Raw genomic sequence first — 18090 nt, 5'->3', positions numbered from 1 at the left:
CAATCCATTTGTAGTTTCCCCTAATAAACATACACACTGAAACTTAATGCCCTTTATGCACCAACCATGATGTATATAGCTGCATGAGTGGCATTGATACTTGCTCTATCCCCGCCTTCTCTCAGACATATTCACAAATGCAATGCTGCAAAGCCAGTTCATCACCCTCACTGAAATGTTGAATTTACAATCATGTCCTTGACCACGTCTGGACCCCGAGATCCACCTTCAGTCGTCAGGAGACAGATTGGGTTGGCAGGCAGAGCACCCGCCCAGTTTCATTTGGGCATAAAACATCATAAAACACAGGACTGATTGGTGGATTTTTACGGCTAATCATATGTCCCTGTGTCCCAATTAAAAGCCTGTTTGTATAAACCTCTGGCATAAACAAGCCTTAGCCCACCCACACCCCATGAGGGCATGGGGTGTGGGTGTTTGAGAAGTCATGTTTGTGGGTACCTATCTTTTGTCACTATGTGAGCACCTGTGCATGTGTGAATGCGTGTGCTCGTGTATCCTGCTGTCAGCGAATTCTCCATAGAGATAACCTTGAAGGAGAGGCTGTGTGCTGAGCTCTGATACTGAATGCCAAGCTGCAGTGGGCTCAGTGGTTGTGTGGCTAGAACTTCTCTGAGACATTTAGCCACTTCTCTGAGATTTAATCCCAAACTTGCAATGAAGTGGGCTGCCAGAAGTGGTCTTGCTGCCTCCAAGTTATCATCAAAGCCCCTTTCAGACATATGCTGTGTTCCATGTTGGTTTTGTGTCATATAGTGTTTATATCTAAAGGATATATGGTTTGGTTTGGTTTGTAAAGACCTGTTTTAAACCCGTGGACTTAGTAGTTTAGACTTGGAGTCAACTGCCTAAATAAGCACCCTGGACCTAATATCCCATACAAATTTGCAAATTACTGTCAATGTGGCTCAAGTATGAATGTATGCAGTCACATTTACAACACTCTCAAGAATTGGGCTCTTTCCAGTAACCTGGAAATGTAAAAAAACTAGAATGTTTTTACGCATACGCATCAACCATTAGGGTTTCCATTCTATGCTATTAGCATGCTGTAACTGTAATGAATGAGTTTAACGGTGAGGTGGTGTTTTTTGGATGCTGGCAGTGGGGAACTATAATCACCAACAGGTGTAGCAAGAGCTGTACTTATATATCTCAGCCACTTAGGCAATGTTTTATGGCTTCAGGTCCACCATACATTATTCCTGTGAAGACTTTGTTATTTCGTCTTTGTGCTTTCAGCCTTTTTGATTAAACAAATTAAGTTGGGCTGGTTTTAGTAATGCTTGTTATTTGCTTTGTGTTCACAAAGTTTAGACCGAATCTTTGCTCCCGTGAGACCTGTTTAAGAAGATGATACACTATGCGTCACTATAAACTAAAAGTATAAAGCTCCTCAAACTAGACATTAACATATGTTCCAGCAAAAATACTTGGCAACAATAAAGTAAATAATATCCACCCTGTAGCGCAGTTGCTTGCTATGCCCAGTTCGAATTTAAGCCTTGATAATCAGCATCTTGGCCAGCAAAATAACAAACTGGAGAGTGGTAAATGGCAGAAGACAATTTTATATTTTCTTTTTTTCACCCAGATTTTGTATGGAGTCATTGTATTTGGTGACCCTTGGTTCTATGATGTTACTGTACTGTTATCTCTAAGACATCAGAGATCATAAATCAAACCTGTCATATGATAGGTGGCTGGATATTAGATGGTATGTTGTATTATAAAATTTTATAAAACTAAAATATTAAATTATATGAAATACTTGGTCAATGGAGCTTGCAAAGAAAAGCGTCTGGACTTGCAAGCTCTCTTGCAAGCTTTCTTTGCAAGCTCCTTTGACTACGATGACCTGGATGACTGAGAACCTTCACAAACATATATGAAATACTTCTGGTTCAGATATTTCAGTATATCTTGATAATCTCCCAAGCACACTTACCAGCTGCTTTATTCAGTCCACCTTGGTGATACTGGGTTGGATCCCCCTATTTGCCTTCAGAACTGCATTAATTCTTCATGGCACAGATTCAACAAGCTGTTGGAAACATTCCTCAGAGATTTTGATACAGATTCCCATGATAGCATCAATAGTTGCCTTAGATTTGTTGGCTTCATATCCATGATACAAATCATCTGTCCCACCACATACCTAAAGTGCACGTTTGCACGGAGATCTGGTGACTGTGGATGCCATTTGAGTACAGGGAACACACTGTCATGTTCAGGAAACCACTTTTAGATGATCCGAGCTTTGTGACATGGTGTGCCGTCTTGCTTAAAGCAGTCATCGCAAGATGGGTACACTGTGGTCATAAGGGGATGGGCATTGTCAACAACAATATTCAGATAGGCTGCGGTGTGTAAACAATGCTCAGTTGGTACCAGAGGGTCCAAAGTGTGCCAAGGACACCAATACACCATCACCTGAACTGTTGATACAAGGCAGACGGGGCAATGTTTTCATGTTTTTACACCAATTTTTGGCCTGAACTTCACAGTAGATATCAAGATTTATCAGACCGCACAATGTTGTTGTTTTTTTTTGTTTTTGTTTTTGCAATTTTCTGTTGTTAGTGGGACCCGTCAGTTTCCAATTCTTAACTGAAAGGAGTACCACACTGGGTGGTGTGGTCTTCTGCTGTTGGAGCCCATCTGTTTCGGGGTTCATATTCAGAAATGATCTTCTCCACACCATTGTTGTAATAAGTGGTGCAGCAAGAGCCGCACTTGTATATCTCATCCGTTACGGCTTTACTTGCGCAATGTTTTATAACTTCAGGTCCACCATAGATTATTCCTGCGAAGACTTTATTTTGTCGTTGTGCTTTTAGCTTTTTGTTGTAATAAGTGGCTGTATGAGTTACTGTCACCTTCCTATCAATTAGAAAAATCGTGGCCATTTCCTAACTACTGACATCATCCAGAGAACTGCCGCTCATTGGATATCATGTCGTTTTCTGACCATTTTCTATTTCTATAGAGCAAAAAAATGTTTTGAAATACTCAGACCACCTGTCTGCCACGCTGAAAATCATATAAATCACCTTTCTTCCCATTCCAATACTTTGTTTGAACTTAAGCAGGTTTTCTTGACCAGATCTACATGCATAAATGCATTGGTTTGCTGCCAGCACCCCCCCTTTTTTTTCTTTTTCTTTTTTAAAGCCTCCGTGTTTCCTGCATGCAACTGCAGAAATTAAACTCTGTGTTGAAATGATCTCAGTGTATAATGCATTAGCTATGGGCTTTTCATGTATATAAAATGCATTACATTCATTTGCACATCATGCCCTTTCATCTTGCCAGTTCACCATCTAGCCGTTATTCTCCTCTTTCCCCACGCCAAGCTTTCACCCTGCCTTTTAGCTTAAGTTAATGGACTCCTGCACATTCTGCTTAGAAATGTTGTAAAGTAAACAGCAGCTCATGAAATATTCACCGCTCTCCTCTGTGTGGAGGTGTGTGTCTGCGTGTGCAGTCGGCTGTACTAAGCCGTGCGACTCCCACACACCCACTCAGAGTCACACGCATGCATATGAAACACAAGGGGCACCCCAAAAAGCTAAGGGTGTCTCCGTATCCTGGCTCTGAGCCAGCAGAGAAACGAGTGGGAGCACTATGGCGTTGAATGACTCATACATTTGCTGATATTCATACTGGCGGGGGGGGGAAAAAGTCACACTCAAAATTCAATCTCAATATTTAGTTGCAAATGGCTGAAAACAGGAGGACAAACATTTAAGGTTAGGATACTCTATCCAGTCGTTAAGTGATGACGTGACGAACCCTACTTCCGGGCCTAAAGTAGTCTGCGTTTAATATGGCTTTTGTGTTGTTAACATGTTTAATGTTATGTATTTTCTTCTATTTGATCTCAAAAGGCTCCTAAAACAGTCAGTGATCACTGTTGACCTCCCTCGGCTTTTATTACCACTAATCATTTATTTAAGCTCAGTTTTTAAAACGTTAGGATGTAACTACAGCCCAGCCCATGCAGCAGTATATGAATGACTAACCTCGTATTGAGGATGGATTATCTCAGTTGTTCTCCTGGCTGAAGTTTGGTCCTTTTACAGCATCCTGACATGCGATTACATTTGTTCCTGACCACCGAGAACACTCACGTAAACTTTTATCGAGTGGAAAAAAGTTAGCTTGTTTATATTATGCTAACATAGCTGTGTCGCTAGCGGTCGCATAGCACATCATTATATACCAGCTAGCCAAACTTCAGTAACCCTACAAACGTCACTGCTGTTTAGTTTTCTGTCTTCATTTATGTTGGAAGTGATAACAGAGCTGTAAGTTTGAATTTGTTTCCAAAACCCCGCAGTCAGGACATGCTATATTGTATTTAGATAGAAGCTAGCGAGCTAACTTCCTGCTAACTTCTAACTCCGTTAAATGTCATAAATTCCGTTTTCATGGATGCCTGGATGTTAAACTCAATTGTTACACCTGGTAGAGCAGAACGCTGATCATTTTATTAAAGATGAAAGACTTTAGACAGTTTTTCAACTCTCAGTAATGCCATAGTGATCGTTTGATATATGGACCTGCAGCGGAGTTTAGGCCCAGACGCGGCTAGTGACGTCAGACTTAACGACCGGATTGTATGTTATTCATAATCCTGAACCATGCTATTTCAACTGTTGCTGTTTCTTTTTGGATCCTTTTTTAAGTAGGAAGGCACCAGTTTTTAAAATTCTGGCCCGATAATGTTTTTTAAATAACAGTTTGGCTGGTAGTTAGAGTTCCTTTTAAATAAGTTTGCATGTTGAATGGAACGGTGGGTGAAGCTCTTGTTACTCTCTCAAGTCTGACATTGAGACACCAAGGGTTTTATCTCCCACTTTGAGAATGAAGAACAAGGGACACAGTCTGTTCTAATGACAGAGCAGGGTTGTGAGCACACTGAATAATTCCTGGATAAGCACCAGCCAAAGATAAATGTCATTGTTTGGCACTGTGATATTAGCAGACATTAATGGTAGTCTGATAAATACCATTCCCTGATTCTTTTACTCATTTTACATTTGATGTATTTATACAATACTCAAAATGTGTCAACCCTACGACTCCACTACATATATCGTCCTTCCCATGTAAACAGGAAGCCTAAGGAATCAAAGGTCGCTGGACTACACCTCAACACCAGCTGACAAAATAATCAGAAAGGCTGCTCTACAGCGTTTGGAAGGAAACCATAAGAAACCAGTGCAGCTTTGTGCTTTTCTGTATTTATTTTTTAAAAGGCTGCTTCTCCAACAACAGCTTGTTCACTCGCTGGAGGATAAATAATGGTTAAAAATTGACGCCAGTGCTGCTACATCTGTGCCGTCCAAACACCAACAAGAATGCCCCCTGCTTTGTGCTCGTAAGCTGATATGGAGAATCGCGTGTCTCCAACCGGCGATATGCTGGGATGGAAAATTCACAGTTCTGTTGAATACGTTGACAGTATCAGCAGAAAATACATCTTCTTTTCAATCATAGGTCACATTTAGATTCATCTGTCAAAGAGATATTTCTGCATCAGAGCTATGAATGTGTAAATGGCTTTTCCACTTTCATTTTTTTCCCCCCATCGGCATTCTTTCACTGCTGCTCTGCATTTGTTCCTTATCCTCTTCTACCTGTCTGTTTTCTAGACACATGCATCATATCTCCCTGCCACCGCGCTATAAACCACGGCACAAACACAATCTGCTATATGTCCTCCTCAGGGTTGCCCTAGCAACACACACCAATGCATCTCCTCCGCCAACAAAACGATAAGTTACTATCTATAGCCGTATAGGTGACTCTCTTAGAGTTGTCCTCGAAGTAGAGTGGTTGTGTTGGCGTAATAGAAGCCGTCCTTAGCAGAGCCGCATGCATAATTCAGTAGTGGACCTCATCCCGGCGCTTATTGTCTGGAGACCGGAGGCCGTTGATAAGAGATAACCTCTGCTGCAGCCTTAGTCACTCGGAAGAATCACCAGCAGGAGTGAAAACGGGTCAACTCTGCTGACCCCTCGGGCTTCTTTATGTTGCCACAGCACAGTGACATTTTGTGACAAGTCTGACAGTCCACCCTGCAGTGCCACATGTACCACACCAGCCTTGACCGTGAAGGGCATAGTGAGAGAATGATGATGTTTGAAACCCAAGGTCACAAGGAAGATTTGGAGCGTGTAGGTGGCGCAGACCAAGGTTCTGTTTATGAGCAGCACTTATTCCTTCCACTCATAAAATTGTAGGACTTCACATTAAGGCCGAAGCAGCCACGTATTTCATTTTGTCTGTCTGTAGTTGCTAAAACCTGACAACTCTGGGGGGGGTTCTACTGTACTTGGTGGGATAAGGAGGAGGGGTTTGGGGGAAGGAAGCGGAACAAAGAAGAGGCACGAAATGGCCAACTTCTCTAAAATCTCATTGTCAGCATATCTGTCAACCAGTCCAGCTTAAAAATGATTGTGCCACAGTGGGGAACTTTCATTTATTTAACTGACTATTATAATTTCCATTATTTATGTACCCCCCATTTGACTCAAGGGCAGATGTGAGAGGTTTGCAAAAATGCAAAAATCTTCAGTGCTTGGCTCGAATCAGCTATATTTCTAGTAACATATTTCACTGACAGATCTTCATCAGTGGAATAAATTATATCAAAAGTATCATAGTAGAAAACATTTTCTCTTTAATCAGGCCACATTCTGCATATTGAATAGATGTCTCCTCATTCATTTAATTAGAAGAGTCATTGTATGTGATTCTCTTTTCCTTTGACATTTCATCACAGCCAAGGCTAAGCTGTAAGGCACAATGAAAAGGATTTGTTAAACCTTCCTCATTCATTTTATGGAGACATTGACAGGATTTGATAATTGTCATAATGTGCAGTTAGTAAAGATGGATTTAATATAAGGAGATAGAATTAACCAATAATCCTTTAGGTTTTCAACCTCTTAATGAGTATTTCTATTTTATGTTGTTTGTTTTGTTTTGTTTTTTTAGTTTAACTGCAAGTGGTTGATCCAAGGTTGTGTTATTTAACATCTAGACACCTTGTGTTCTCAGTGACATGGCTGATTTTTCTCACTTTCAGCATTTAGAGAGCTTAATAACCTCATTGACATACTGAGATCTAGCCCATAAGTGAATGGATATTAGCTCACGAAAAAGTGGAGCTCACACTGAGGTGGGTTGCAAAGCAGCTTGCAGATATGGAGTGAGAGACAAGCTGTTAAATCATGCAGCATATCTGAGATTGCCAAGAAGAATAAATGAGCCATGGGCTGATCTGCCAGTAAAGTGGCTGAGCTTGACTTTGTGGCTTTCCATTACTAACTTTAGTCATTAGTGCAGAATATTATTGTGCTTGGTTTTCATATATGATATACCGTGTAGTAGACTGGTGACCCATCAAAGGTGCTCCTTGTCTGTCATCCTATGAGAGAACAAGGACAAGATTCCCTATTTGATCCCAAGAGGAGACAGAAATCCCTTTTGGAGCTGCATCAAGAAAGGCATCCAGTGTGGAAATCCACCAAATCATGTGACAACCCCCTTCTGAATAAGGGGGCAGCCGAAAGTAGCTTAAAGTGATAAAGAGGACTTGCACAGCATAACGTTTTCAGACTTAGTTTGTCTAGTACGAGTGACGATTTAGGGATAGGTCTGTTCCCCATAATTCAACGCGGTATTCTCTTCATTTGCCAGTCCCTGCTGATGAATAACCTTTTCTGTGAAGTCTCCACTTTATATCACACTTTCTCTGTCAAATATTTTTGATGCCTGGCTCAAGCCAGTACTGGTGACCTCTCAGACTTCAGAGGGCTTCATCCAGAGCCACAGAATAGCTTATACAGCTGTTTTTTGAAGTGCTGTTAGTGATTGTCATGAAGATGAATTTAATCTTTTTTTTTTAATTTATTGTGTGTGTATATGTGTATTTTGTCCTTTTTTAGCATTTCATTATCTTGACTGATACCACTTCACTAGTTGGTGTCCCAGTAAGCCCATTTCCTTATGTTAATTTCCCCAAAGTTCTCTTATTATACCGGTTAAAATATTACTAGCTCAGCTTAACTCTTTTTTTTTGTATAAGTAGAACCAATAGCTAGAAATTTTATCTCAGAATTTTCTCATATCCGATTTGGCAGCAGTTGCCTGTCTCATCCGGCAGTTTCGCATTTATCAGTTTTAGTCTGCTGCACACGAACCTCATTATATTCCCTCAAACACAGTGACAAGGGTTTATGCAGCCTGGCTTTTAGTAAAGTCCCAGTCGTGCATTAGCTGGTGGAGTGCTATCCTCTCGCACCTCTTATTTTCCATAATAAAACACAGCTCAGCAAATCTGTGTGCCGCATGCATAAAGGAGAGCCACCCTTGTGTCAGCCCAGGTTAGTCACAAAAGGAGCACCGGCAAAGAAGGAATGTCTGCTCAGATTTTAATAATCCCACATCATTTGGTGAGGAATGAAGATGAATTGTTTGCAGCTCGTTGTTTCAGAGATCTCAGCTGTTGCATTCTGGGCAGTTTGCGCCACTGAAGCATGAACAGCGTCTATAGCACTGCAACATGGCACCATTAGTGGCCTACATATCAGCTATGCTGCTATGGCATACATGGTTAGTTACTCTTAACCTACTTCCATGCTGCCAGGCGAACTCCAGCAGGAACGTTTTCTTCTATCTTGAAAAGCTCAGAACAAGAAACACCAGAGACATCGTGACGTTGTCAATCAACCCCATCCCACCAGCTCCGCTCACATAAAGACTAAGATGCTTGGCATTACTCCAGCACACTCAGTACAGTCAGAGATGTTAGCGTACACACACATTCACTTGGATGAACTGTACACGCACGCGTATCTGCCAGTCTTCATCCCATCACAGGACTAGTTTCTGTTGCGTGGCAGGGCTTTGTTGGGGAGTTGACAGCGAAGGTTGCTTCATAAACCCGGCGCACGTCCATCAAAATCTCCCCCGCTGCTTTGAGAATGAAGGGAAGTGATGATCCAGGGATTTTTTTTCTTCTCTGCCCTATTAACTCACTGTATCACCTTGGCAGTGTTGTATTCTGTCACCAAGGCTACCAGGATGGCAGGGGGACACTTGGGAAGAAGAATGGTCAGTCTTCCGCAAAAAAATAAAAAATAATAGTCTTCCACACAAAAATAAATAGTTAAATGTCGGATTTAGTTGTGCTTTAACTAAGATCGAGGAAGAGCGTGTTTGAAGGGCGGTTGTAGGTGAATTAGTGGTTGTGTCCGGTTCGTGAAATAAAAATGTCTTCGCATAGAGGCTTCTGTGTGTCGACTTCGTGCATGTTGAGGAAGTGACTGTTGACAGACTGGAATATGTGTGCGTCCCTGTCCTGCCTCGACAGCAGTCCAGCATAGCTCAGGGATTGCACATCGCTACGTATATGCAAATTGCAGTGTCACACTGATCAATCCTGTAGGCTGCTGAGACAGGGTTATGTCAGGACTAGTCAGCAGCATCTTGGCTGTCTGTCTGCCAGTCTGTTTGTCTGACCTGTTCCACACTGTTTCTGTATTGCACTCTTCTGTTGGATGCTTTGCTCTCCGCTTCTCCTCTTCAGGAATACTTCTGCCAAGTTGACCTACTTGGCAAACTATTCAGTGGCTGTAATTTGCTTCTGTTTCCCTATTAAGCACAGAATGTATTTGCAAATCAAAACTTTGTGCAACAAGTTTAACTAAGTCCAGTGTCTTTCTTTTATTCTACAGGATGCAACTTGAATAAAACATATCCTGTGGGAGTGGAAGGACACAGAAAGGTGGTGTTGGACGACCTTGTCAACAGGGATCTGGGTGGAGGAGAGAAGATACCAATCAGGCTGTGAAAACTCAGACTTTTGAGCATATTAGCCAATCATGCTTTAGCACAGAGGAGAGGCTGGTTTATTGGCGGAGAAACACCCACTGTATTTTTACCAAACACTCCTTGGTCATAAACAGACACATTTCCCATCTGTCATTTCCCATACCTGCCGAGATGTCAATGCCACTGTGGCATTTGTGGTGACAGAGCACAAAGTGCGTGTGCGCATCCGGCTGGGAGGCCGGCGGGTCGGTGGGTGTACAGGCACACCTAGAGGCATTTTTGGGTCGCGTTGCTGAAACATGCGGCCCTGGGCGGGTTCATGGCGTTGGATTACCCTGGTGCTTTTGGCCTGGGGAACACTCCTCTTCTACATTGGTGGTCACTTGGTGAGGGACAGCGAGCATCCGGAGCGGTCCAGCCGGGAGCTCTCCAAGATCTTGGCCAAGTTGGAGCGACTCAAGCAGCAGAACGAGGACCTGCGGCGCATGGCCGAATCGCTCAGGTAAACTGCATGTTTACTTACTCGCATGCTACAATTAACCGTTAATATTTCTTTTCAGTTTAAGTCCCTTTACTTGCACATGAGTACTGGTTGTGTCTTTCTTGATTGAATTATTATCCACCGTCTTCTTTTTCCTTTTCTGAAGATGTTCTGTAGTATCAAAGCAAAGCTAGGGTAGAGTTTGTCATTTTGATCTGTATTTGTAGGTTTTTTTAAAAGTTTTTTTTGATATGGATCTATTCCCAGAGTTTTGTTACTACTAAATCTAGAGATCAGATGTATTGCATCTCTTGCTTTGCCTCTTACGTAAACTTTTGAGTTGATAAAAGTTCTGTTGTGCAATGCTTCCTTCCTCCTGTCCAGCAATGAGCACACAGTCTAGATTCCTGGTGGCCCAATCAATAGTTTTCCAAATGAATGAATGTGGCAATGAAATGATTGTTTCTTAACAATTTATGGAACTTTAAGCAGCATCTGTCTAAATCGGCATCTTGCGTCTGGCTTAAAGTTAAAATGCTTGAGTTGGGTTTTATCAGCTGATCAGTGTTCAGTTTCAAAGCTCATCACGGGTGTTGCAGATGCTGCCTGTGACAGACAGATGGATGGTCTGTCGCACACCTCAGCAGATTTTGTTGTGTCATTTTGGAAGACAATAGCACATTGTACGAGCCCATTAACCACACAGCGTCTTTCGCACATTCACTCTATGTGTAATAGAGAGACAGATGGTTCTGCTCTTATCGCCGCATGCCGCCGATGTTTCTATGCACACATAAAGTCTACGCCTGTGCATGGGTGCCTGTGACTGCGCATGCATGTGGGCGGGAAGTGGTAGCGCGATCCAGTGTGTGCCATATTAATAGGGAACTTCAGATGTTGCCATTGCTGCTCCTCTGTGATATTCCGATTCACTTTGATGCGGGGCCCTCATCGGTGTACACAAACACACGCGTGCACATTGCTTCAGACAGCTGGTCCCTGATTAAATCCCTTGCTTTTGTAATTATTCAAAATTGGCTTTAAAACAAAGGTGGAATTCATGGCATAAAAAACAAGTGCAGCTTTCAGTCGGCCAGTGTCCAGATGGGTCCCCGGCACACTGCACGCTTGTTGCTTGTTATTGAGTTCGGTTGTTGATCTGGGACTGAGGCCTCCGCAGTTGTTTACTGGGGCACTGCTACAGGGCCTTCACAAGTCCCTCTAAGCTTCTGCTAAGTATCCAGCACAGCAAGCCAAAAGCGGGCAACGGGCTTTCTGAGGTCAAGCTTTATGAGCTATCGACAGTAACAGCGGTTGGTTTGTCTTGTTCACGTCGTTGTCTCTTTGTGCATGTGTGTGCTTGTGTGCGTCTGCGTAATAGTCAGATACAGGTCCAAGAGAGAACTCCAGCACCTCACCCCGCCGTCTCTCTCTTATCCCTATATGAGAGCTCTAATAGACGCAAAAAGGCTGTTAGTGAGCTGTCCGTCATCCCTGCCACAGCCTCTTACTTCTCTGTTCATTGCCTCCTCTTGTTCCTCGTTTCACTCCTCCTTCACCTACAACCCTCCCTCCTCGTCCTCCTTCTCCTCTGCCTCATTCTCCTACCAAACTGCTGACAGGGGTATGGCACGGAGCCAGACTCTATCCCGCAGGTTGTCACAGAATGACTGACTATGTAACAAGTCACTAGCTCACTGATCGACTAGCGGAACGCGTGCCTAACCCAATTCGCAGTTTTACACGTTCTGCAGATTTGGTCCGAGAACATGAATCTCTGAATCTTGTACAAGAACCTGAGCCAATCCTTTTAAAGTACCTAACTATCACATTAGTGCGCTCATTTTTCACGAGTGGCCTCAAACCCATAAAACTGGCGTTATTGCACATTTTGCTGAATAGAAACCCACTGCACTGACACTGATGTATAGTTCAGAGTAGAATTTAACTCGGTTACTGTCATCGCACCGCAGCAGAACTTGATAGATGTGTTATGTATTATCAGGCATTGTGGTGCATTAATTATATACCTGAAGGGATCTTGTTTACATTGTCTCATTCTCTTTGTAATAGAGAGTGAAGCGGCAGCAGTTTGCACGGGATATTGATTTTCTTGATCACAAATTAGGAAAGTCGCTGAGATGACAAAAAATGCTCAGTTCTACAACCTTTTCTCTGCACGCTTTTTACAAAGTTTTGCTGAACTCTTCATTTCTGAAATGGAATTGTCATATAAAATTAATCAATCAGCACTTAGGTTCAGATTAGTATCACCTGGCTGGCCTACCGATCGAGTACAGCAATTCGGTTATTCAGGCCACTCCTGTGCAATTTGAGTGACAGGCAGCGTGCCAGCCTACCAATCGCCCAGTAGCATTAATGAGAGGTGAGCACGAGGTCAAGTTGCTCGGTCTGTCTGGCTCCACCCTCTCTGCAGCTGCTTGTCACCTCAGGCGTGAAGCCAGTGCTCCTGTGGAGACGGTGACACGCGCCAGCCCGATGGTCTGACATCGGAGAGAACGAGGAGCAAGAGTGACAGCTGGGCTGAGCGATGAGGACCTGATCAATTCCCCCAGGCATGCCAGCAGAGGGAGGGAGGGGACAATGCAGAGAAGGAGAAGAGGATGGAAGCATGATGGATGGCGTGAGGACTGCGCTAAGTAAAGAGCAGCAAGGAAGAAATGAAAAATGAGGACAGAGGGGATGAGAAGGGTTGCCGAGACCACAGTCATTGCCTTAATCTGCTTTAAATGTTATTTCAGCCTACCCCAGTGCTAACAGGCTGAGATATACAATCAAATACTAGACGCTAAAACGGGCAGTTCTCTAAATTTATCTTCGATAAACAGTTCAGTGTTTCAGGTGACCCAGTGCATGTAGTGTCCATGATTCAAAGCAGATACAAGAAATTATTTGCATACACAACAACATGTGGCCCTGATCTAGGACAGAAAAGGGCACGATTTAGACAAATTGTCTTTACAGGCTTTGGTAAAATTGTCTTTTAATGGTATAGGCCATTGGCCATTAGACCTCAATTACTTGCCTTCTGCGTGTCCTTGTTTGTTGTTTAGCTTCTGGCTACATTAGGTTGTAAAATCTACACAGTGCTTTTTTGCATACATTTGCCTCATATGTCGCTACCTTTTATGTTAAATAGAAATTTGATCTCTAGAACAGATATCGTTTCTGTGAGGCTACTGTTCTCTCGTGTGAAAAGGGACAGTAAGAAGATCTACCTATGCTGTGATTTAAGAGTTTAAGAGTGCAAGCGCACCGAGCAGACGCTGCTGCCGTTTACAGACCTGAACTCCCATCGACCGGGCCGTCGCTCAGGCCCAGCGAGAGATGGTCTACTACCATAGACACTAGCTCCATTGTTGAAGCTGTCTGGGGTCTGGACATCTCTGTCAAGTAGGACTCAGAGCAGAGCTGGCTCGCCCTGGATATGCTGAGGCGTTGAAGCATGCGAGGCAAAAATGCACCATTCAGAATCAGTTTACTTGGATGAACAGTGACTCAGTGGATGCAGCAAAGGAAGGAGGCAGGAAATGTAACTAATATGCCACGGGGTTGAAATATATTATGCAAAATTGCAAAACATCTACGCATATAACGTCAGCAAATAATACTGTAAATGGTGATGGCATTTATCTGTTTTTAAAAACAAATGTTGAACACTGGTCGCAGTTTTCATGGTAAGAACAGGCTTTTCCACCAATTTGTAGTATGCGCTACACTTGTATTGTTGTCATTTATTAGCTTGACTTATTAGAGTCAAGTGACTTAAGATGTTTGAATTCCCAGGAAAGGCTGGAACATGTCAGTCGAGCCTTAAAAGCTTGTGATAATTGAGATTTATATAAGCATGCAGGTTTTTCATTAATGCAAAGGAAAATCGTGTTCATCTTTACATCCCTAAACCATCGAGATTTCTTCATCTCTCCATCCATATGCATGGCATTTCTTGGTTAGCATATTGGTTGACTTAAAAAGTAAACCTCAGGATTATTTAATCTTACTGCTCTACCCGTGTCTGATAACCCTGTGAACTCCATGGTTACCAAGTGCAGGAGGCGGTGGAGCGATAGCTATGGCAACAGTTCACAGATAAACTGGGTTGGAAGAAAGTGGGTTGAATGTTCAACCTCACCTGCTTTCCAGTTCAGTACTCAGAAATTGCAGGGCAGATCAACCCCTGCTTTCACAGCTTTGTCTTTCATTCCTCTGCTGTTTCCCCCCTACTTCACATACCACCTCCCCAGACTCAGTTTTTTCTCTCCTGCTACTTCTCCTGTATTGTTTGATTAAGATGCTGTTGAATCCAGCTGCTTTGTCTAGTCTCTATTTTAGATCCTCAAGAGATTCTTTTTTTTCCTGCATACAGAATTTTGGTTGGAGATACTTATGTTGAATCCACACTGTAGCACTGTTAAAAATCCACTCATTGAGGCATTTAATATATGGAACATGAATTAAGGTTTTGCAGAATATATGACGTTAATTTGTTCATCAGTTTGGATATGTGACAATTAAATGGTAAATGGCCTGTATTTGTATAGCGCTTTACACATGCAGTCATCCACCCATTCACACACACATTCACACACTGGTGATGGCAAGCTACATTGTAGCCACAGCCACCCTGGGGCGCACTGACAGACGCGAGGCTGCCGGACACTGGCGCCACCGGGCCCTCTGACCACCACCAGTAGGCAATGGGTGAAATGTCTTGCCCAACAACATAACGACCGAGACTGTCCAAGCCGGGGCTCGAACCGGCAACCTTCCAATTACAAGGCGAACTCCCAAATCTTGAGCCATAATCGCCCACGATTATGATAACAATGTGGGATCAAGTGAATAAAACCCGAGTCACATAGGCCTAGAGACCAGGCTGGTTAGGACACAAAAATGAGGATTACCCGAGTTGTTGTGAGTGGTTGCTGGAGAGTGATGGAAGCTTTCTACAGACCAGTTGACCAAGTGGGGCACAGACCGAAAACATGTTTCAAAAGGTGGTAAATTTTCATTAAAGGCAGTTTGTATTGCACTTTTTTTTTTCCAAGTCTTACTACTGCTGGGTTAGCAGTTAGTATGTATATGCAGAAAACATGGTTAAATACAGGCAACAGTGGAAGTGTTCCAGCAAATAAAACGAACACTAGGAGGTTTTTGGTGCAGCACCTTTTTGTAATACATTTTACCCAGTGAGATCCGACAATCTCCAGGAACCACTGCCAACCAGTCAGGAAGTACATTTTCTTCCCTAGCAACTGGTAATGTAGTATGGGGGACAGCTCCAATGTGCACATGATATCATGTGAGAAACCTCAATTCCTTTGGGTCCAAGTGCATCAATTCTGCTTGACCTGTAGAAGTTTATTTGTTTAATGTGATTTGATTAATTTTGTAAGGTTTATAAATTAGTAAACACTTAAATTTCTTCATTAATTTAATTAAGGGGATTGAACTATTCTCAAAACCGAATTGGTGGCAAATGGTGGTCTAATACATTTTACCTTATTTTTTCCCCTTTAATTTGTCACATATAGGTCGACTGTCTTTACTACATGTGTAGGCAGTAAAGACAAAGTCTTCCACTTCAAGCTTAGATCGGTGGTGGGAATTCAAATGCACTTTGAGATTTTTTTTTGGGGGGGGGGGATTTTACATTTTTGATCTCAACAGACGTCTGACTGTTGTTTTTATGTTTTTAATAATGTAAGTTAATAGTTTTTAGTCTAGATTGGCTCAATATTTATCGTAGATTTTGAGCTCTGTGAAAGAGAAATAGCTAAAGATTTGATATGTTGGGAGCATTTTGTTGAATTCTACATAAAGGGCAGCAAAATGAACTTTTGATAATAAATAAGTTGCAAAAGAAATACTTGCATAAAAAGACATCTATATTTGTAGTGGGACATAAAAACCCCACTGACTGCATTACTGCAATGTAACCCTGCCTCTTTTAATCCCCTGCAGATGCCAAAAACCTTTCAGGTTACATAGATCGCCTTGTCTTCTGTTTTTTGTGTCCGTGTGCTTTGTCAAAGAACAAAAAGTCGCACTAGGAAATGATGTCACTTTGTAATTGTCCTACTTCCTGTACAATGGAGTAACTACTGGATTAAGGCCTTTAGGGACAGCTTTTCTGAACAGAGTTAGCTGTGAAAAAAGATACTACAGCTGATATTTGGTTTGAAAATGCACCTGGGTCCTTTTTAAAAAAAGATCTGTGTCAGGAAGCTGTAACGGGACACATCATAGATTTCACGGAGAAAAGAAGCCCTGATTTAAGGAATGCATATAAATATCCGTGGTGCCACAATGTTATGCAGAGGTTTAGCATTCCATGATGCAGTTACGTAATGTAGATGTCAAATAACCTCTCTTTTCTCTTCAGTTTCCATGGCTTTGAAGCACAATGCTCAGTTAGTGCTCAGTGAAGTGGGAGGCCAGGGCTTCTGGGGAATGAGGGGGAAGTTGTGTGGCAAGAAAGGCTACTGCAACTTTAAAAGTCTCATCTTTATGCCTGCCAGCGACTGATGTTCCTTATTTATGGAGCAAATTGAGTTTGCATGCCTTGATGACTCATTAACATGGCCTTTGCAGCACTTCACTAATGCCCCTGTGCATTTGGACATATTCAGTTTTTAATGAGTTTATGTAGAGAAATTGATTTTGTATAATGTCAGTGGCATTTTTTTTTCCTTTGGCTAATTTGAACTTTGTTGTCAGTGTGCTCATTTGTATTTTTATTACATGCATGTAATTCATATTCATATAGAAAGTCAAAGTTTTGTATTATTTGTGTTTGTCAGTTGTATAAATACATGCCAAAGGACTAATGCCTGCCTTTTAAGTAGATCCGACTACTCTGAGTGTCGCCGGGGCGGCATCTTGCCATGACGCCAACGCAGATTTCGAAAACAGTACCAGCATCACAGTCCTGCCTAGTAACAAAAGGGCCGCCATAGTCTCCGGCGCACTAATGTAGCACATGATAGATGCTGTAATCAGAGGGAATTCCCACTGCGTCTGCCGATAAACAGTCAAAGTACAGTAACTAATTGTAAATAATCAATTTAGTGCTCTAGTATAGCTTTTATGTAGCTGTGGTTTTTCTGAAATGGTAATTTAGTGTCATCTTTGTATGCTATGATCCTGCCACTAAATCAAATTTGTATCCATTAAGGAGTTAAAACGTTAGCCTATGGAGGTATTGCATTACAAACTCAATGCATTTGCCATTCTTGTAGTAAAAGGAGAACCGTGTTCTAGCTTAAGAGTTGCTTTTATTTGTTTCTGTCTTCTACATTATTTGATTAAATGTAACACATGGCATTTCACCATCATTTGCCTTTCACTTCAGAGACTGCTCAGTGGATTCTTGGGATATTTTTGTAAAACTGTAGAGTAGGAGACAGGTCGGCCTTAACAAACACGGAGAGTGATTCAGTGCCCTGTGCATAATCTTGAGCTCTGAATAAATAAATCAGGACAGGGCTCTGGAACGCTGCGCCTGTGGTGTTTTTAGTAAATGAAATGGAATTTTCAGTGGCGAACACTGCGAGATGCCAGCTTTCGTGGCTTAGTTTTGAAAGCAGCTTTTAAGTCAGAAGAGATATGGTTCACTAACCAGTGCATGATGGAAGATAAACATTTTCACTGATTCATCAGAATACTCTGCTACATTGTTAGACTGTTAAAAAGTCAGTTTGGTGGTAATCGAGTTT

The 18090-nt window shown here is 42.2% G+C and overlaps 1 protein-coding gene across 1 annotated transcript in view; it reads left to right on the top strand.

Moving 5' to 3' along the window:
- fut8b (fucosyltransferase 8b (alpha (1,6) fucosyltransferase)) overlaps positions 1–18090 on the top strand; it is a 91236-nt gene that overhangs the window by 37820 nt on the left and 35326 nt on the right. Inside the window, exon 2 of the mRNA XM_005921515.3 lies at positions 9774–10372. Within this exon, the coding sequence (XP_005921577.1) occupies positions 10170–10372 (203 nt within the window). The 5' untranslated portion in view covers positions 9774–10169. The remainder of the gene's footprint in view (positions 1–9773; positions 10373–18090) is intronic.

This window comes from Haplochromis burtoni, unplaced genomic scaffold, assembly GCF_018398535.1.
Source record: "Haplochromis burtoni strain Fernald_Lab_line unplaced genomic scaffold, NCSU_Asbu1 Contig_47, whole genome shotgun sequence".
NCBI lineage: Eukaryota > Metazoa > Chordata > Actinopteri > Cichliformes > Cichlidae > Haplochromis > Haplochromis burtoni.
This window is presented reverse-complemented; position numbering and strand designations above follow the sequence as displayed.